Source organism: Polypterus senegalus, chromosome 2 (genome assembly GCF_016835505.1).
Source record: "Polypterus senegalus isolate Bchr_013 chromosome 2, ASM1683550v1, whole genome shotgun sequence".
In the NCBI taxonomy this organism is placed as follows: Eukaryota; Metazoa; Chordata; class Cladistia; order Polypteriformes; family Polypteridae; genus Polypterus; species Polypterus senegalus.
The window spans coordinates 272,556,940-272,579,281 of NC_053155.1; the positions used below are offsets into that span (position 1 = coordinate 272,556,940).

The 22,342-nt window shown below is 37.3% G+C and overlaps 1 protein-coding gene across 1 annotated transcript in view; it reads left to right on the top strand.

The window, feature by feature from the left end:
- Window positions 1-22,342, top strand: part of phex (phosphate regulating endopeptidase homolog, X-linked) — a 265,482-nt gene that overhangs the window by 77,869 nt on the left and 165,271 nt on the right. Inside the window, exons 4-7 of the mRNA XM_039745579.1 lie at window positions 3,088-3,174; window positions 10,658-10,884; window positions 16,147-16,215; window positions 16,688-16,804. Coding sequence (XP_039601513.1) covers window positions 3,088-3,174; window positions 10,658-10,884; window positions 16,147-16,215; window positions 16,688-16,804 — 500 coding nt within the window. The remainder of the gene's footprint in view (window positions 1-3,087; window positions 3,175-10,657; window positions 10,885-16,146; window positions 16,216-16,687; window positions 16,805-22,342) is intronic.

The window sequence follows — 22,342 nt, forward strand, 5'->3', positions numbered from 1 at the left end:
TGCCCTGAGATAATCTGACCTAACGGAAGCATGTAGATTGAGAAGAGCAGCGGACCCAGGATAGAGCCTTGTGGAACACCATATTGGATATCATGTGTCTTTGAGTTGTAATTACCACAACTAACAAAATAACACTGCCAGAGAGGCCCACCCATTGACTAAGGCGATTTCTAAGAATATTATGATCAATGGTGTCAAATGCAGCACTCAGATCTAAGAGGATGAGAACAGATAAATGGCCTCTGTCTGCATTTCACCGCAAAGTCATTTACTACTTTAACGAGTGCAGTTTCTGTGCTGTGATTTGTTCTAAAACCCGACTGAAATTTATCAAGAATAGCATGTTTATTGAGGTGGTCATTTAACTGCATAATGACTGCCTTCTCCAGAACTTTACTTAAGAAAGGCAGGTTAGAGATGGGTCTAAAATTTTCAAGAGCAAGGAGTCAAGATTATGTTTCTTAAAAAGGGGTTTAACTACAGCAGTCTTAAGACAGTCTGGGAAGACCCCCGTATCTAATGACGAATTTACTATGTCCAGAACATTATCAATTAGCACGCCTGATACTTCTTTGAAAAACCTTGTTGGTATTGGGTCAAGGACAGGTGGAGGTTTTAATTGAGATATTATTTTTGTAAATCAGGTAAATCTATCCTAGTGAAAGAGTTTAATTTGTTTATAACAGGATGCTGGGGTTTAGGAGGATCCTTAGTGTTGGAGGATATACTATGTTATTTCTAATATCATTAATTTTTTGATTGAAAAATACAGCGATAGCCTCACAGGTTTTACTGGAAGTACTTAGGAGGCATTCCTTTGAGTTACCTGGGTTTAGTAGGCGATCAATTGTAGAAAATAAGACTCTGGGATTACTAGCATTGTTATTTATAATCTTGAGAAATAGCAGCTCTCAAGACGGACAGTGTTATTGTATTCTGTTATTTTGACTTTTAATATTTCATAGTGGATAGTTAGTTTAGTCTTCCTCCATTTACGCCAGCTCTGGCATGTTCTCTTTAAATCAGACACTCTTTGGGTCTTCCATGGTATAACAATGCTAGAAGAATTTTTCACTGTCTTTTCAGGTGCAACTATGTCAACAGCAGCTCTCACTTTAGTATTAAATCTTTCCACCTTACTATTTACATTATCCTCGCTATTATAGTTGGCACTATAAACGGACTGATTGCTTAGAATGTTTGTAAGTTTTAAAGCTGCTGCTGAGTCAAAGAAGCGTTTTTTAACAATATGCTTCTCATGAGTGTTTTTATCATTATTTCTATATTAAAAGTAGAAGAAAATGGTCTGATAGACCAATATCAATGATCTGTTTTATATCAACTTTCAGTCCTTTAGTAATCACTAAGTCTAACGTATGACCTGCTTTATGTGTAGGCTGATTTATGAGTTGTCTCAAATCAAAAGAATCCAGGAGGTTCATAAATTCTTTTACTTTTAGATCACACTGATTATCTATATGAAAATTAAAGTCGCCAACTATTAGGAGTGTGTCATAGTTAGTAATTAAAATTGACATTAAGTCAGAGAATTCCTCAAAAAAAGACGATTTAAATTTTGGAGGTCTATACACGGATAATACTAGAACTTGAGAATCTCCATGGATAACAACGGCGAGATACTCAAAGGACTTGAACTTACCAAAACTGACATCTTTACATTTTAACCGCTCGAGTAAATGTTAGCCAATCCGCCCCCCCTTTTTCCCTGGCGGTCTGCACGAGTAAAACTGTAATCCGGAGGCAGATTCGATTAAAACTGCCGCGCTGTCTGAACTAAGCCACGTTTCACTTAGTGCAATAAAATCTATTTTTTTATCACTAATAAGATCGTTGATAAAAAACGTTTTGTTAGTTAAAGCTCTAACATTTAATAGTGCCATATTTAATGTTTCGGAGGTGCAGAGATGAATACTATGTGCGTTACTGATATTTGGAATAGGAACTAAATTATTTTTATTAGCGCCGCTCTATGTGTTATACATTGCGATGTGAGCGTGGAAACGGGCATACGCAACATTTTTGTGTGCACGCACCATTTATACATGAGGCCCCTGTTGTTCATGTGATGTGGCCGTATATTAGCTGTCTCTGGGTACAATTTCAGCATTTGGGGGTTTGAGTGGCTGTTGGGCTGTTTTCTGAAAAGCACACAAAGCAATGGTTTCACACAAAAATGAATGTAAAACATCTGCTGTCCAATGCATTGCGCTGTCGTTGTGTGTTAGCCATCTCTGGCTACAGCAGCAGCGGCTGCAACTGTGTGGGGGCGGCATTGGCAGATGGGTGTCGGTGGCGGAGTTCGCAGTGCAACACAATCTGGTTTGAACCTCTTTTTATTGGAAGTGGTGGTCCTTCCAGGCAGACATTGCTGTAGGCACATCAGCTACACAAACGTGTTCAGCACCATGATCATCAGCTGATGCCAGTACCTCGCTTTCATTTTTGATCCCTATCTCCAGATCACTTGCACCAAAATCAGAGTCTGACAAGTCACAGTGCAATTCAGAATAATAAAATATACACAAAACATTTTTCACTGAGTATTTTGCTTTGCGCATTCACTTCGCTCTCTCAGCAGAAGTCAATGCCATTTTTACCGTTGCCAGTTTTGCTGCGGTTTCATCTTTGCTACTCACGCACATGCAGGGATTAGATGTCACAAGTCAATGAGTCTAACATTCCTTCAAGCAAAAAGAGTGTGACTTTACCATAATGGCGATTTTTTTCGACGTTCAATTATTGCCCTTATCCCTCCTGTCAACAAAAGTCTACATATGATCTAAAATCTTGAAAAGTTCAGGTTGCGCATTATATATGAATTTCTTTGTTTACATGAAAATTTTGGTCTAAATCAGCATGCACATTATACACAAGTGCACATTATATGCAAGATTTCACTGTAAACTGTGTATGATCCAGAAATGTAGTACACATGTACTATTCGTCATATGGATTCTTTGTGCAAAATGTTTTTGGGAAGTATGCGATTTTTAACAGTTAAATAGTTGAAGCAATCTTTGTTGTTAAATACCTTATATAATATAAACTTTTTTTGTTTTCTTGTAGAACTTCTGGAGAAACCAACAGATACACAAAGGGACCTTGAAGCAATAAAGAAGGCGAAAGTTCTCTACCGCTCTTGTATGAATGAAAGTAGGTCTTCATTTAGTGAAAGCACATGACTGACCTTTGTTTGAATCAATAACTGTGATTATTTGTATTATATATTTTTACTTTTAAGTAACTAGTCTCAATTTTGTTATTTTGTTTCTGGGTAATAAATATAGAGCATTGAAACCTAACAAGATAAAAGACATGTTATGCTTAAGTATTATAATTATTAATGTATGAAGCTGTGATGATTTTCCATCCATTCATTATCCAACACGCTATATCCTAACTACAGGGTCACGGGGGTCTGCTAGAGCCAATCCCAAGCCAACACAGGGCGTAAGGCAGGAAACAAACCCCGGGCAGCGTGCCAGCCCACCGCAGGGCGCACACACACATGCACACTAGTGACAGTTTAGAATCGCCAATGCACCTAACCTGCATGTCTTTGGAGGTTGTGGGAGGAAACCGGAGCACACGGAGGAAACCCACGCAGACACGGGGAGGACATGCAAACTCCATGCAGGGTGGACCCGGGAAGCAAACCCGGGTCTCCTAACTGAGAGGCAGCAGTGCTACCCACTGCACCCCCGTGCCACCCTGTGATGATATATGTATATGTATATATATATATATATATATATATAAATTGCTCCAGCCGTTCGGAAATGATGCTGAAACATACATACATACACACACATATAAAATGGCTTTTGTATATACAGTATATATAGATGCCAAATTGAGAATTAACAAGATTTTTTGTTATTTTTGTAGGCGCTTATAACACTGTACATTGGCTTTGTTTTCTTATTGCCTTCTTTTCAACTTACATTTTAGGAAGGCACTCAAATTCAGGTTGTACTGTACTTGCTCAAGTATTATTTTGTTAAAAGTTCAAGTTTAAGGTTATTATTATAGTTTAAGCTATGCTATTAATTATTTTAAAATTCATTTGCATTGATTCTACATTATTTTTGTTACTCAGTGTGTATTTACCTCATGATTTAAGTGCTTATTTTATGATTACATTGACATGTTTTAATGTTAGACGCGGGTAATCTCAATTAATTACATACAATAATGCAATTAATTATTTAATTTTGTAATCAATTCCCATCCCTAATATATATATACTCATGAATATACATATATACTCGTGAAGTGTCAATGGTTGATCTAAGATGTGAGAACTTTCCACATTGTTAGTGAAGTGAAGAACCAATTTATCACTTCAGGAGACATTAATATAACTCTGCGTCACTGCAATTACTATAATGAAGCATAGGATTTGAATGACTTTGACAATTGGATGGACTTTGGTGAAAGTGATGACTTAAGTGATGATAGAACTCTGAGTTGTTTTGAAGTACAAAACTATTTAACTGAGAAACAACATAAATCTATTTTGATCACAAAGACAACTACAATTGATAATTATTCAAAATTCTGGGCAACTGTACCTGTCATAAATTCATATGTAATAAAGCATTTGTGATTTTTTAAAAAAAAGACTGAGAAATGTGATTGTGTTATGCACAGAAACTACTATTTGTTGGTAAATTCACACATTTTCACAGCTTAAAGTGTCATTAAACAACTGGCTCAAAGCAACTGACAAAAACTGTCATTTCCAGACTGAAGAGCTACAGTAGCAACTCAGCTGGGTCACAGCATACGTGATGCTCACCTGCTTTTTTCAACTGAAATTTCTCTGCTACAAAAAAAAGCTGGCAAATGGGGATTAGGAGATGACTTGAAACCTTACATGAAACAAAGTCAAAACCAGGAGGCCAAGAACACCAAGCACCAAAACTCAAATACTTGGTAAACTTGTAGTCTAACTGCTCGCTATATTTCTTATACCGTAAATCACAAAGAAGAGTCAATTAATAACCAACGACAGTCTCAGATGTCATTGAGCATGTGGTACCAGCATGTGCTACCATGTCTTCAGACATACAGTGACACGACTTCTGGGGTGCATGACCTAGTAACCAGAACCTGCATTCTAGGAATGGCTACTCACAATGGTAGCATCAATGCTAATAGTGTTGCATTAAAATGCATAACAGTAATAATTATTAATATATGTCTAAAGATGGGTGGTGCGGTGGCACAGTGGGTAGCGCTGCTGCCTCGCAGTTAGGAGACCCGGGTTTGCTTCCTGGGTCCTCCCTGCATGGAGTTTGCATGTTCTCCCTGTGTCTGCATGGGTTTCCTCCGAGTACTCTGGTTTCCTCCCACAGTCCAAAGACATGCGGGTTAGGTGCATTGGCGATTCTAAATTGTCCCTAGTGTATGCTTGGTGTGTGTGTGTGTGTGTGTGAGCGCCCTGTGGTGGGCTGGCACGCTGCACAGGGTTTGTTTCCTGCCTTGCGCCCTGTGTTGGCTGGGATTTGCTTTAGCAGACCCCCGTAACCCTGTAGTTAGGATATAGCAGGTTGGATGATGGATGGATGGATGGATGGATGGATGCCTAGAGACAATAACTTAAAAAATAACCATACAAGGAGATTCCCTAATGTTAAAAATCTTTATAGAATATCAAAATGACCTTGAAATGCACTGAAAATGTTTCCACAACTTAACACAAAATATTTTTGTCTGAATCATAGCACCTGCCAGTGAAGTTTCATTTTAATGCAGCATCCAACTCCAGTCTCATTGGCACTGGGCATGAATGGCCTTAAATTCTATCAGATCAAGCCTCACGGTGGCTTGTGGGGTCTGGGGCAAGTGGTCTTTTGCTGTGGGCCACAAGAGTAGAGCTCCCTTTAGTGATTTCTGAGTTCTGACCTGTCCTTAAAGGATTAGGAGCTTCCAGGACCACCTATTTTCTCTTCAGGTCAGCAAAATTAAATTTATCTCAAAAGGGGTCTCAGTTTTCTCCCACTTCTGTCAGGAGGTTACTGGCTTTCTCTCTTTCAATTGTGTAATTCTTTCATTTTTCTCTTGCTTAAAGTGAAGAAATCATTTCTTGTTAAGAAAAAAATTCATCCAACTGTTTTCAGGAGCCTGTCACATAAAGAATATGAAAAGCAATAAGCATAGCTTTCTACAAGGATATTAAAGCAAATGCTGCTGTTGGTAAAACCCATTAGTTTGATATTCTAAGCCTTTTAAAAACTGAAATAAAAGAAACAATAATGTGATTCTAGAAGATTATTATCTATTTCCTCTTGTGTATCATTTCAATTTGTAACATTAATTTACTGGATTAGAAACAATAAGTGACAGTTTTTATGGCATTTGTGGTCAATGATTGAAAATGAGAGCTTTCTTGATGAAATCAGGAAGCAACTTTTCACATTATGGGCTGTTGGATTCTCATAGAAACTGACCACATCTGTAGTCCCAGTTCTGATATTTATAAATAGTTTCTGGATGAATTACAAGCATAATTTAATCGTTAGCAAACAGGATATGGATTTAAGAATCAATCTTTTGTGAAAATGTTATGCTCTGATATTAGTTATCTGGTGCCTTTAGTAAACACAGTTTTAGAAAATAATAAGCATTCTACAGTAGGCACATCTCCTGCCATGCAAAGTCAATTTTGAAATTCTTCATGCATATGCTGTTTTCCTCTGGAACAGAGCACAATACTGACAAAGCAGTTTGCCTTGACTGATATGTGGAATGATAAATACATAATGTGCTCAGTGGCAGCCTGCCAAGCGAGGACTTCTCTGCATTCCTCAGATGCTGAGTTTTCAGTGGGCTGTGTATTTAAGATTTTACCTTCTGTCTTTTCTTGTAATGTGGTTGCAACAGCAGGATTGGAAGCAAAATCCAGGCAAGGTAGAAAGTCTCATGCTAGGTGTTACAGAAAGGTGTCCTAGGTGCAGAGATTTCCCACTTTGTAGCCTACAATGTTGAAGCTGTCAGGGGAGCACCTCGCCCTTTTATTTTTACAACTATAGCCTCATAAGTGGATTGAAGGGACCTTTTGGGTGAGGTTATTGGTGGGTTTAAAAAGGAGAGGTGCTTGATGCCTCTGCCAGGCCTTGGAAGGGTGCGGGCTGGCTCCACACTCCTATTGCACCCGGGAGCCCCTTGCACCCACCACTATCGTTAATGTTACTGAGGTGAGCTGGGCAAATGAGGACACACTCAAAGCAAGGGGTAGGTGCAAAAGTGATAAAGTGCTTTTATTTAAAATCCAAAAAACAATATAGTGTCCAAATTAAAGTGCAGTGCAATCTTCAATCATAAAATAAATAATCCATTAAAAGTAAGTGATCATGGAAGTTTCAACTAGTTCAATAAATAATCCTTTAAAATCGACATTAAAAACCCTAGGCAGGAAACTGAGTTACTGGTGCAACCCTTTTATCCTGGCGTCTCCTCTCCTTATTTTGTCTGGACTTTGCAAAGGGAGGAGACGTCAACCAACAAGGCTGGAGCTGTCAACCAACATGAGAAGCTGTCAACCAACAGTTACAGCCATCCAGCTTCTACAGGTCCGATTGAGGCGCATGACTGATCTGCCAGCCTCTACACATGTATGTGGCGCGATCAGCCAGCTCCTCAATTAAACGTAAAGTGAAACACATTCACGCACACCTGCACCCAATTGTCACCCAATTATTTATTTAAAATGTACCTGACTCCACAGACCATCTTTCACAGGCCTCTAGACCCAAAGGGCCTTATTTTCACACATTCACAAAGCCATCTACAAAAATATATATTTAATTTTTGAAAAAACAATATTTGTGCTCTTTTAGGTGAAGCAAAACAGCAAGAAGCTGCTCTGCTGTGCTGGGCGCTGTCGAAAACAGGGCCTGTTTAAGCCCATTGAGGCATTCCTTGTGTGAGTTTGGCGTAGAGAAGAAATAAATTGTAGTTGTTGTTGTTCTTACAGTCAACAGACAGAGTGACAGGTGGGTGCAGCAATACATGAAATCTACAAAAGTTAGTGAGTAGACAATAAAGAGTTACATCATGATTGGAAATTGGAAATAACTAAGAGTTGCTTAAACCAATCCATTGGCATAAGAAGCAATTTGACTAATGAGAGAAGACCATTTAGTCCATCAAGCTCATTTGTTTCGCTAACAGCTAAGCTGTTTTTTCTTGGTAGAGTCTGCTGTTACACTAAGTTCCCCTATTGTACTCTTTATTGTGTAGACTTTATCAAAATGCCTCAAATCCCTCAGACTTACAAATGTTTATAAGGTATTATACTTTATAATGTCTCCTTACCTTCCTGTCTACATATATAACATTAGACAATTACACAGAATAAAAGTACTGTATGCTGTATGTTAAGTTACAAATTCTAATAATGCAATTTTGATAATATTCAGTAATATATTGTAGTTTCAGGCAGCACACAGACTTGTAGTTACTCAAATGTCTCTGGTCAGGTCATCATTGTTCCATTATACAGTACAATGCTTTATTTTGAAGGAGGAGTCCCCAGCTCCACTATTGCGATAGGACCCATAAATTTAGTGCTATATCAGGATGTCAAATCCTGAAATTACATTAACACAATAACCTAATATTTGGTCAGTTTACAGTTACAACAATATCACCATTTAAGGATGCCAGTTACCTTTAAATCTTTGTTGTTTTGGAGAAGGATTTTATGGTTTAATGTCCTACCTTACACCAACTTCCTTAAGTTGATTTTTATGACATGCAGGAGAGATGGTGACTTTATTCTACCCTCGGGTCAAAGGCAGTACTTAATTTTTGCTGGAGCTGATCAGAGCTCTAATTATAAGATGTCAGTGGTCCAGGACTCAAAATAATAATAATAATAATAATAATAATAATAATAATAATAATAATAATACATTTTATTTAATAGGCGCCTTTCTTAGCACTCAAGGTCACCTTACAATGAAATTAAACAGCATTAGTAAAATAAACACAAAGAGAATGATAAATTAAAAAACAATAATTAGCAAACAAACAAAGATAACAGTCAGTAAAAATGCAAAAATCACAATTGGTATGCCAGTTTGAAAAGATAAGTTTTGAGGACAGTTTTAAAATGTGATATTGAATCAAGCTGACGAATATGAGAGGGAAGAGAATTCCAGACTTGAGGAGCTGTACTCTAGGACCCCAAGATCTACATAAAAATATGTGCTTTCAATTTTTTATGTTTAAATAAGCAACATTTATTAAAAATCTACTTCTTCTGCCGGCTGCTCCCATTAGGGGTTGCCACAGTGGATCATCTTTTTCCAGCTCTACCTTAACATGATTCTCCCAATATATCCAGCATCTCTCCTCTGCACGTGTCCAAACCAACACAATCTCTCCTCTCTGACTTTGTATCCAAATCGTCCAACCTGAGCTGACCCTCTAATGTACTCATTTCTAATCCTGTCCAACCTCGTCTCGTCACACCCAAGGCAAATCTTATCATCTTTAACTCTACCACCTACAGCTTTGTTTCCTGTTTTTTGGTCAGTGCCACCGTCTCCAGCCCATATAACATAGCTGGTCTCACTACCATCCTGTAGATCATCCGTTTCACTCTAAAGCAAAATTAATTAAAAATACTTTACTTATTTAAATTTTATAAAAGTAGCACAACTAATACAGTTTTATGCCTATTTGTTATTTCAGTTGCTGATGTGGCACAGGATAAAGTACAGCAAAAACACTGGCAGCTGCACAAATCAAATTAAATTGTCAGGTCAGTGTAGTTCAAAAGAGCAAGCTGGTTTTGGTGTAGAGGCTGTCAAGGCTGACATGGAGGTTGAGAATGAAAAAGAAAGGAATGAGGATGAAGATGCATCAGATGAGGTTAAGGAGAGCAAAAACTCCAATATGAGTGTGCAGCACAGAGTGTGGACAGCAGAACAACTTAAGATTATGAGATATCCAAGTTAAACACTAATGTATATATGTCAGTATACGTGTAAACAGTACCGATTTCATGTATTTATTAGTCTGATTATGTTGTTTATTGTTAACAGTGCTAAACTCTGGTCCTCCAATTGCCACTGTCAGCATGTCTCTATTCTGCCCTCGGGCAGTCTCTATAAGCTCTGGCACTTCATGATTTACAAATTAAGTACTGGTCAAAAGGGTAATTAGAGAAACAACAATGTTTTTGCAAAACTCAGAGGTACTGACACTCATGTTTTTATATTATTCTTCATGATTTTTGAATTTTCTCCAGACATTACAAATCTGTACATGTTGAGAAATTGCATGCACACTAGATAGGTTAGAAAGTTCTAATCTAATAATTTATACAGAGGAATGGTTTTATTGGTACTGGGAACACACCAAAACTGAACAACTAGGACTAACCTAGCGATGCTATGGAAGGTAGAGGATCTCCACGGAAAATGACATACAATTGAATTGCCTGCAGGATACTGGATAACAAATACATTTTAATGAAATGAAATAAAAGATAAGCACCTTTAAATGTTATGAATCTTCTTAAATGTTCTTATGAATCTTTATTGAAATTAAGGTAAATGTAAGTGTGGAGGTACACGGTATGCTAAAACACACTAATTATTATTTATATTTTAATCTCCAGCGGCTATTGAAATGGATGATGCAAAGCCTTTGCTGAAGTTACTAAAGCACCCCTGCCTGCGGTGGCCAGTGCTGGAAATGAACAGAGGCTCACAGTGGGTGTGGGATGAGAAGAAGTTCAGTCTTTTGCAGACACTGTCTGTGTTGCGAGGGGATTATGGGATATCAGCATTTATTCGTGTGTATGTCTCCACTGATGAAGAGAACTCCAGTCAATATATTATTAAGGTAAGCAGTGAAGTCACACTTGAGAGCAGTGCCCTGTGATAAGGAATATTCTAATATTCTAGTAAAGCCTCTATACTGAGTAAATTATTTTCAAACATATAGATTTCATCTTGCTGATGAATTGTTTGGCTGCAGAAAAGCCAAATGATGTATTTTTAATGAAAAAATTTGGCAGTTGCAGATAATTCATTGCAGCCTTAATGTGATACTGTGGTGGATGTTTAAATGGACAGCGCAAATAGATTGGCCAGGGGCCATCAACTAAAGAAAAACCAGAACAAATTACATAAAGAAAGTAAATGTAAGCCATAAAATGATATGTAAGAGTGCAAAAAAATATTTATGAAAATGGGGTCAAATTTAAATCTTGGAGGGCCGCAGTCTCCGCAGGTTTTCATTCCAACCACTTTCCTAATTAGTAGTGATGAGCAAACACTTCAGAGATCAGATTTTCTATGAGATCAGTAAAATCACAGAAATGTTTGTGAACTTCGCCAAGTAATGGAGAAGGAGGAAAATAATTTGTTTTGCGTCCATTACAGTAGTGCAGTGATCTTTTAAGTGTCCCAGAGGTCTAGGAAAGCATCTGCCAACTATACTGGACTGATTAATATGGCCAAAAATGTGATCCGAGTTGTAAGGCAGCAGTGCTAATCATTTCTGCCATGTCTCAAACAACCAAAGACACAGATTGAAGGATAACAACAAACAAAGTACAAAAAATGTACACAAACTCTCAATAATTAAAATAGATCTTGGAGAACACATTGTTCTGTTGTTTGATGTCACTGTAACATATTTTTTCTTTTACGATCTATCTGTGCATATACTTTGCAGTTTTTTCTTCCATCAAGAAGGTAGAAATTCCCTATAAATAGTAATAAATCTTTCATTATTATTATTATTATTTCACAGGGTCACGTGTGTTTTCTTTCTCAGGGAGTGAGAGGGCTCCTTTAGGACTTGTTTTGGATCATAACTACAGCACAAGGCTAATTATGCATACAAATTAGCCATGCAGTGCTGCAGATAACACACAGATGCCTCTGTTATATATCCGATGGCAGCACTCATAATATTCTCATTATTTTCAGCTAATGTACACTTTTTTCAATACATGCTGTTGCAAATTTAGCTGGATAGGGTCTTTGACATTACAGATGCCTGAAGCAAATCGGGCACCGATTTTACAATAAGTATCAGTGAAAATTCTCAGCTCTATGACACCACTCTGTCCTTGGAAAGAGTCATCAGATACTTGAAAAAAATGTTTATCTAAGCCAGCCAGCTAGAGAATTTACAGGATAATATTCATCAAACAGGCTTTACAGGTGAACACAGCATATTCGCAGAGAAAATCACTTTGACGAATGGTGGCGTTCTAGGAACTGAGTCAAAAAACCCCATGTTAGCTTGTCACCTTTTGGCTTGCTTTGTATCTCATTATTGTTTGGCAGCTTGTTAATGAAAAATAAAAACAATGAATTCCTGTGAATGTTAAAACACAAGTCAGGCAAAAGAAAATCTGCACCCACTGTGGCCCTCCAAGATTTAAATCTTACCCCCTGGCCTAAATCATGTTTTCAATAATATTTTGTTTTTCTTTCTTATGAATTTCTTATGAATTTATTTATACATGGTGATGTTTCTTTAGGGGGCGATAGCTCCATAGTTGGAATAAGTTCTTTTGTAATTGCGCCATTTTAAGTAACCTGAAACTATATAGATATAATGTAAAAAAGGCGATATTCCTCCCATAGTGATATGGCGGTAAAAATCACATAAGAGAAAATAACAGCTTTCTTTAATGACGATTTACGCGGCATAGCAGACGAGGAAGCCATGACAACACTTTGTATATAGTTTGTCATTTTCGTCACTGCGTTGAAAGGATTTTCAGGACAGATGACGTTATCACTCATCCGTCCGTCAGCTTCAAAGTATTTGGCTGATGTCTAAGTCTTTTATAATGGTTCCGTCACGTGCAGGCCCCCACATCAGCAAATAGTCCATTTCCAAACAAGGAAAGAATAATTTGTGCTGACTTTTAACAGAGGACAAAAAAGTATACACCTGTCTTTAGGCTGACTATACATTCCTCCAGTTGTCTTTGTTTATCTTGTCCTATGCTTGGCCCAGCAATTTTAAATGCTGAGAGCCCCTGTGCTAACTTTGGCCTGGCCTGTACATGTGAATGGATTTATAAAATAATTCAGAACGTTACATTGAAATGCTAAAGAACTTTTTGTAGCCCCACCTGGAAGAAATGGTGTGACAGTGTGGGTCCTGCTTCATGCTCCAACCTCTCTTCTGGGAGCCTCTCAAACCAACACCATCAATAATGTCACCGAATGAGCTAGTTTGATGGGGAAAAATCAAACTGAGCAAGAGGATAGTGCAAAAAATCAACAAGTGCTTTTATGAGAAATACTCCGTGCCCAAAAAGTGCAGTGATTCAAAGTTAATAAATAAACAATCCATAAAAATAGCTTAATAAAATTGGAGGTTAAAATAATCCAAATAAATAAACCCAATTAAAATAAGGTTAAAATCAACAGGCTGGAAAAGTCCCTTTTAAAAAACCCACTGCCTTCTTCCTTCTACTTGACGTCTTCCCTGCTTCTCCCAATGGGCTTTGCAATAGGGAGTCCAGTAGCCTTCTGTCCCCTGGCTATGTTAAGCTCCCACTGGATCGAGACTCAGGTTCCCCAGAGACCATTCTCAGATGATTACAGGTCTGCAGTCGTTCCTGACAGTTGGGCTCTTAGGTCTAAATGAGACCACTTTCTGGGGATTTCTACCTTTTATATTAGGCAGACAGAGAGGGCGGGGCTTTTCTCGCTCTGTTGTCCTAAAGGTCCGATTCCTCAGCATTGTGATAAAAAAATGCTGTTAGTGACAGCAGCCCATCTCATCCCAGTTTAGTACCACATACCTTAGGTGTTACTGGAAGGTGACCCTCTGGTGCGCATGCTTGGCATCTATTAACAAGTGTGTCTGCGTCAGACGTCGCTGTGATACTCCTAGATCGACATTGCAATCATCTGGAATACATCATTTTGAAACCGTCCCTTGGTCCTATGTTTTTAGGATAGGCATTTATTTCAAGCTGTATGTTCATTCACATAACAATTCTGTCAATGAAATAGCTAATTACATTTTAATTGGTTTCAATATTTCTAGCACATTAATGCTTTTATGCCATACATAGTAAACTTGGACACTAATCAGATAAATGTGCAATTGACTTCTAAGATGTCTGTCAGCAAGAAAGAGCTGTCTACAGAATGCGCCTAAATATAGTGTCTACTGATGAATTTAATTAAATGAAATGTCATCTTTCCGTTTAGCTCCTGTTTTAATATTTACAACTAGGTGTGTCTTCCTCTGTTGATCTGTATCACCTTTGCCAGCCACCTTCCGGGACATTCCCGGTCCTTGCGATTGCTCAGCTGGAGCGACCGCTTCTTACTGCCCACGAGAGTCAGCCAACCACTCTTTTAGGGCTCTTCTGTCAGCTGCCTGCATTCTACCAGTGAGCCTACTCTTCCTGCTCATTCACTCACTCACCCAGCGAGACACACACACACACACACCAATTTTTTTTTCGTATTTCTTCCCTCTGCACTCGCGCTCCTCCTACTTATAATGACAACGTGGCACAGGTGTGGTGGTCAGCTGCTCCTGGTATCAGTAACGGACACGGGTAATCCTGTACCTGTCAATGTCAATGTCAATTTATTTATATAGCACATTTAAAACAACATAGGAATGCTGTGGCCAAGGTGCTTTACAGTAATAGAAATAAAAGAAAACAAGTACCTGCACACTTCAGTGCGGAAACGCCCACGCTCGTATCGCATCCGGGAACCGCTCCGACCACACCACCATGCTCCCTTCTTAAGGCTGGAGTGCGGTGATTATTTATCTAAGAAACTAGCCATTCATTTAGAGCCGCGGACCTGCTATATCACATCAGGATGCAATATTAATTCCACACTTCTCTTCTTGTTCTTTGTCTTGTGCAACGCAGCATAATCCACTTCAGCTTGCAAACACCATCAATGCCTGACACATTTATTTTGGCATATTAAAAACCAGTCAATATCAAGTGCAATATCAAAACCTGGGATTAACTACAAGCAGCGAGTTTTTAAAAATTCCTTTAGGCTAACTGATACAATTCTGGCAGTTTGTGGTTTTGTTTGCTTAGTGAAGCTCTCAGCTATTGCACTGAGAAGTTTATCAGGTGTTGCCTTAAATCACTGTATGCTCATACAGCATATGTTCCTTAAATCATACATTATATCTCAACATTGATGTGGTGGGTAGTTCTGGTACCCCAGAACACTTCAGTGCAAGCCTGAAATTCAAGTTGTACCTTCTCTGTAGTGTGCCTCAAGTATCGTCAGTGACTTGTTGCCATAATATGTTAGCTCGTGCTCCCTCTAGTTTTGTTTCTTGTGCTTGCTGCTGTCCTGATAGAGTGTGGCGCTTCAGCAACACTTAAATGAACAGGTTGAGCTGAACATGGATATTTATTCACACCTTGAAATCAGGCCAATAAAAACAAACTTGGAAAAACAGACCAAACAATGCTACAAGCAAGGCCATGGAAAGTAAAAACACAACCTAATGTCCTCTAATGTCCTTCATTCCTGCAGCATACACGTTGATTGATAGTCCAATATGCAATTTATCCTGTAGATATATTCTAAACAAATACTTGCTATTATTATATTGAGTTCAAGGCTTTGTTATACAGCATACATTACAGATCAATAAGTCATAGAGAACTCTTTTTTCAGATAAGATATTCATTCTAATAATCATCTGCTAGTTTTTTGCTTTTCGTGAACTGTTCATAATGCAAAATATCCACATTTTGTTTGCAATACCACAAAAGATGTCCAGGGTGATTTAAATGGATAAAAGTTAACAAGTTTTAAGCAGTAGTATTTGTCACAAACAGCAGTGCATGGCACTTTACAAAGGAAATAATGAGAATTCAATGCAGGACCAAAGCTCAATGACATATTTTGGCGCCAGCTCACCACAAACGTTCCATTGTGTGTCCTAACATAACTTTGCTGTTAGCAAAAGAGTAAGACACAAATCTTAATCAGACATTAAAACATAAAAAAAAAACTCTGGCTGTTGGTTAAGAAATTATCAGTGTTTGTATGTTGAAACTGTCAAGAGATGTTTTGCAATAAAGTCTTCAGGAGCTTGATAATTGACATTTTATTCTTCTTTTGATAGCTTGATCAAGCTTCATTATCCCTGGTATCACGGGAAGATTACATCAGCAACACGACAGAGGCAGAAGCAGTATGTTTTTTTTTTTTTTTTTGCTGTGCAATGTATTCCAAATGCTTGTTTCTTTGTATTTTCAGTTGTTGTTTTTGAACTGGACTTAATTAGTTATATTTCCCCTTGGGTTTAATAAAGAATCTATCTATCTATCTATCTATCTATCTATCTATCTATCTATCTATCTATCTATCTATCTATCTATCTATCTAGTATTACCATTTGCATGTACTGCTATTAAGGACTTCAAAACCTCTCCTCTTGTTCTCTGCACACACCCTCTGAGCTCTCCTTGCTCACTTTTGCAGGCCTGTCTGAAAGAATTTCACAAAAGTCAATACAGGCAGGCAGTCCTCAGACGTAATTTTAATTTTTATTTAAGTGCAATGTGTTCTTCAAAGTGACTTTTTTTCTTTCCACCTGCTGTGTTATTTCATTATTTCACTGTCTAGATTTAAAAATATTTTCCTTTATGTATCTTTGTTTTCAGAACCGGGAAGCACTTTTAAAGCTGATGATTGACATCGCAGTTATGTTAGGAGCCAATTCTTCAACTGCAGCCACACACATGAAAGAAGTGCTTGAGCTGGAGACAAAATTGGCTGAGGTCAGTATAATAAAGCTCTTGGAAATTAGCTGTACAGTATTTATTTATTTATTTATTTCAACAGAAGTAAACTTTTTAGTCTTAAAACAAATTATTTGTCCTTGTTAACAGGTAACTCTCTCTTATATTGAGATGGACCGATACCCTAGAAGCATTTCATTATTTTATACCATTCTCTCATGCTTGAAATGGACAAGAGAGATCTATAAAGTCTAATGGATCTTAAATACAGCCTGGAGTAGCTGATGAAAAATAACAAAAAGGATATGCATGTTTCAGTTGGCCAGGGGTGAAAGAAAATTGAGGTTACATTATTCATTACAAATATAAGTACCAGGGAAGATTAAAAGGAATAATTTCCAAAAAAGTGTTTTAACAATTAAGCTAACTTTGAAGTGACCCCACATTCCATACTCTTTGTAGCCTATTCCAGCAGCATCGGGTTGAAGGCAGGATCTCGCTCAAGACAGGACTCCACAATGGCTCACACTATCACACTCAATTATATGGGGTTCAGTTTTTAGATCCAGTTTATATACACAATCATGCTTTGATCTTTGATCTGTAGAATGAAGGTCAGAGGACTGTCATGTTGTTGTTTTTTTCTTTCTTTCTAATAGACAAGTACGGTGAAGTAATTAAACACATACACCAAAAAAACTGCCACTGAGTTATCAACTTCTTATTGAAGTACTTGCACATAACATATACATATATATGCTGCTCGAGTCCAAAGTGGAACTGATTAGGTATGCAGGATGATGGGGTTTTATAGTCTGTTCCTAGGAAGTAATGTCCTCGGGGCCGGGACAGGAAGGATTTCTCGTATTTGGTCTGCTGAGAGAAAATAAAGAGGTTTAGTGCAACCCGTCACCCCCTGGCCTGGTGTGGGATTGGTGTTTTCTGGTCCCTTCGGTTGACTCCCAAGCGCACGTGTGTGACAATATACAGTATATATATATTATTTATATACCGAGTGTACTCTTCCACTAAAGACTCAAGTGCCAAAGATTTTTTCCACAGCATCTGGAAAAAAATTCTCTGCAGCCATAGAGAGGATGTAAACTCTCAGCAGACAGAGAGCACCCTGGGATTTGGACCCAGCCCCTAAAGATATGAGGCAGCAGTGCTGCCTGTTCTTAATATGTTATAGGATACCTGGAAATTTGGATCATGCTTGGTAGTTAGCATAGCCTGTTAGGTCAGGTTTTTCTATCATCTTGCCAGTGGTCGCATACCTATAGGACTGATGAGCTGAGAAATTTAGTGCCTTCCCAGAGTTATGTGAAAGCTGTGCTTAACTGATTAACACTGAGTGTATACAACACAGAACTGGCAGTTACAGAGTCTGCTAATCTGATCAGTTAGAATGCAGTTTGTGTGGTTTTGCATGATCATCTTGTTTCTTTAGATTTCTTTGAGGCTGTAGTCTACTTCTAAATATGTCCCATGTGTATGTTTAGCAGTGTTAGTATTTTCTCAGGAGTAGATTGGCATACCTTTGAAGATTTGTCTGCTGCCTTGTGCCTGGTGTTGTGGGACAGATGTCTAGTTCCTTATGACCCTCTGTAGCATCAATATGTAAAGAAAATGGATGAATGATTATAAATATTATCATACTAGGAACAGTAATTTTTGACAAGAATTGTGAAAGCTATTGTACTGACACAAAAGGAACTACACTAGCCTTCTATGTTCTTTTTTATTGGAGAACAAGAAGAAATGTCCCTAAACTGTACCTTAACTTATTGGCTTTGTTTAACACCCTGCAATACTCACCCTTGGGAACCTCAGCAGTGACAGGCTATATGCCTCTGGGACTACAGTCTTCACCCAGTCGTCCACCACTGAGAGGGCCGAACAAGGATATCTTCCTTTTTCCCTGCGGGTCCTGGGTTGGACAGGAAAAAAACCCTAAACCCTCAGTGACTGCTAGTGTCAGTAAACCCAAGCTAGTTTCAGTGAAATAATAAACAGACTTTATTTTATCAAAACCTGTATAAGCTTATTTACATGGAAACCAGATATATCAAACACCAGAAGTTAAATGGATGAAATGTTACAACCTGAACTAAATCAATGTCATACAGCAAGATTTGTATCAGATAGTTAGCCTTGAGCAGTGACAGAGTCACTCCAGAGAGTGCTGCAGGAGGCAGAAGAAGAGCAGACGGGCCTTTACAGGTGACAAGTTTCAAAAGGAGAAAAACGAGGAGAATCCTACAGAGAGCCTGAGATGCACCATGTGACTCTGTTTTATAGCATTTTTAACAAATCTGTTGTTTTATGTGTTTACTTCTCTTTTTTCGTAATAAGTATAATCTATCATTGTAGTTTAACTGTGAATTGTTCACAGTACTCTGCGCCTGCACTCAGTGAAAATAAGTTGCATACACAGGACCTTGGTGGCTGGTCTCCAGAAACAAAGCAACAGTGGCATTGCGCCACTGATAATGTGCCAGTGGTCATGTTATGTGTCTGATCTTTAGCTACTAATTAAAAGATATACAGTACTAACTAAAAAGGTGTTAGTCTTTTCTCCTATATCTTCTTATAAGCTTTACACATTATTTTCAGCTTATTTTAAGATTAACTCTTGAATTATCATTTTACTTGAGTATGGCTTTATATTTTCATACATCCCATATCCCATCAGCTTATTTGTATATATCCCATCAGCCCACATCTTCTGTTTAAGTACACAATATTAAATAATGCTAACCTTTCCTAAATGAGCTTTACATACTCATAATACTAATCATTCACCTAAAATCTGCATCTGTCTTAATTCTATTCTTATATTAACATATCACACAAATTGCATATTATGAGTCTTAATTTCAAATAATTTAATATTAATATTTTAAACCTTGATACACAAGAGACACCTAACAAAATATGAAATTTTGCCCCAAATTACAAAATTATAAACAGTGCATGACAATTTACCATTACAAAAAAAAAAAAAAATATTAAATCATGATATCAAAGTCTCTGTGAAGCCTTTGTTTTATGCTATAAATGTCTTGATACACTTAGTCTATCCATTTTCCAACCAGCTTTACAGAAAACGACCATTATTTTCAGTTTCTTCTAATGATGAATAAGTTGAAATAAGCATTGTGGTGCTTTTTAATTTTTCAGTATATATTCTTTGTGTATTGAAGTAACAAATATTCAGATTGTAATAAATATATACAAGTGTTAAACAATTAAAAATAAACTAGTTAATCACAGGGACTACATTGGCTAACAAGATTTATATTTGCTTAAATAAATTGTTTTAGAGACAGTGAATGAAAGAAATTAACAATATTTATCAAGTAGAAGATTATAATGAAACCAATGCAATTTAAAAAAGCAACATTGTTTAATATCATTATATCAGCCATTGACAAAATAATTGCCAAATATTGAGTACTGTATAGGATCCACCTAGGCCAAGGGTTTCACAATCAGTTTCTTACTAAGAATCCAATTCTTGCTGCAATTGAAACATGCAATTTATTATATGTCTTATTAGTATTTGTATTCTTCCACCTTTAATATTATAGATTTTTCTTTTCTGAGAACATTGCTACTATATTTGATGGATTAGAGGAGATTCTCATTTATTAATATTTTTCTCCTTTGACATTGCATAACAGTCTCCAACCATACGAACAGGGGACAGTGTACATTTTCCGCACAGACATGGACCGGATGCAGGATTCAAATCCAGGAATCTTCATCCGTGAGGCACCAGTACTGAACACTCTACCACTGTGCTGCCTTTGTCTTTTATTGCTTTCCAAGTGTTTTACTATAATGGATACTTCATGTCAATGTAAAACATAATTGGGAAGAAAAAATTAAAAAGACAAAAAGTATATACGTAATTTTTCAGTGTCAGGGTAAAAGTTCACAGTGATGACACAGGGGTTATAAAAGAAAGTTAGTGGGCAGTTTTGAGGAGATGCAGTTGATGTGTAGCAGGTCTGGATAACTGTGTGTCCTAAAGCCAAAATACAACTACCTTGTAAAAGGAAAAGAAAATTGAGAAAATCTGAGTTTTGTTCTTCTCCATCATCATGACATCTGCTAAGACAGAGGAATCAGTGTTGGAAGAAGAGTATTATGTTACCAAACATCCTGGTGAATGGCCCTAACAAAACTGCAATATTGCAGTTAAGCACGTCCCACGACTGTCTTTGGTACCATAAAGATAGCATCTTACATCAATTATACACAAGTAAAAATGGAATCACTTGGTGTTTCAATCAATGGAAGGAACTAAAACTCTAAATGAAACTATTTTTACAGTAAAATAAGCAATTAAGAGTTCTGAATAGTAACCAAAAAAATCAGAAATAGTAAATGAATTCTAATTAAGAAACTTGCTGGAAGCAGAATCTGCAAAACTGAGTCTAACATCCCTGCCCTCCAGGAACATTTCATTTAATAAGAGACGGCTTGTCTTGGTTCAAAAATGCCTAATTATGGTGTTTTTACTTCTCCGTAAAGTTCACAAAGATTCACTTTGCAGCCATTACTTTATGTGCACAGGTATTTATTCAATCTCTAAACTTTTTTTTTCTTTTTTAATTTTGTAAGAGTAAAAGCTTGTGATTGCTTTGTTTCTTCTAAAGTAATTTAACAGCAGGCAGTGTGGTGTAGTGGTTAAGGCTTTGGACTTCAAACCCTGAAGTTGTGGGTTCAAATCACACTATTAACAATGTGTGACCCTGCTTCTGCTCTAATAGGAAAACCATCAGAAATGTAAACAGTTGTATCATAAATGGTGTCAGTTTCATTGGATAAAGGCCATCAGCCTTAATTAATTAAATATAAAATCACATTTAAATAACAAGGTAGCTTTTAGTAGAGCTGTTAATGTAGTCCTATTTGCATCTGTATTTCTTGATTGTAACATTTGTTCAGTACAAATCTATTCTAGATTACAAAACATCTTGTTGAATAATTAAAACAGCACACTCTAATAAAACAGCAACACTTGCCTTCTAACTAACAAAGTTTGAAACCCCTGGCCAGTGTGTAATGTAACATAACTCTTTCAAAATTGCTTACTCCAAGTAACAGTAATGGAGGCCAAGCAGGCACTGAACACAAAGCAGGAGGCATTCATGGGTAGAGCACTTAGTCCATTATAGGCCACATTCATACACACAATCCCATATTCACATTAACCTGTCACATACTGTACTTCTTAGAGACATGGAAGATAAAGTGGAGAACCAGCTCAAAGGCCCATTCACCCACTTGCAGAATGTATATATGACCTGGAGCAGGACTCAAACCCAGGATGCTGAATCCATGAGGCAACAGCAGTAATTCCTGCTCTGTCATGCTTCTGAACTCCTTTATGTAGATCAAAGTTTTGGAAATGAAGACATTAATTGACTACAAGATTTGCCTTTTTTTGAGAACCAGAAAAATATGTCTTTAGTGTGCAAGTATTAGTTATTATACAGTATATTAAATGCATTACAGAAATAATGACTTAGAACTTTACAGCAGTCAGAGAGTAAATACTGTTTC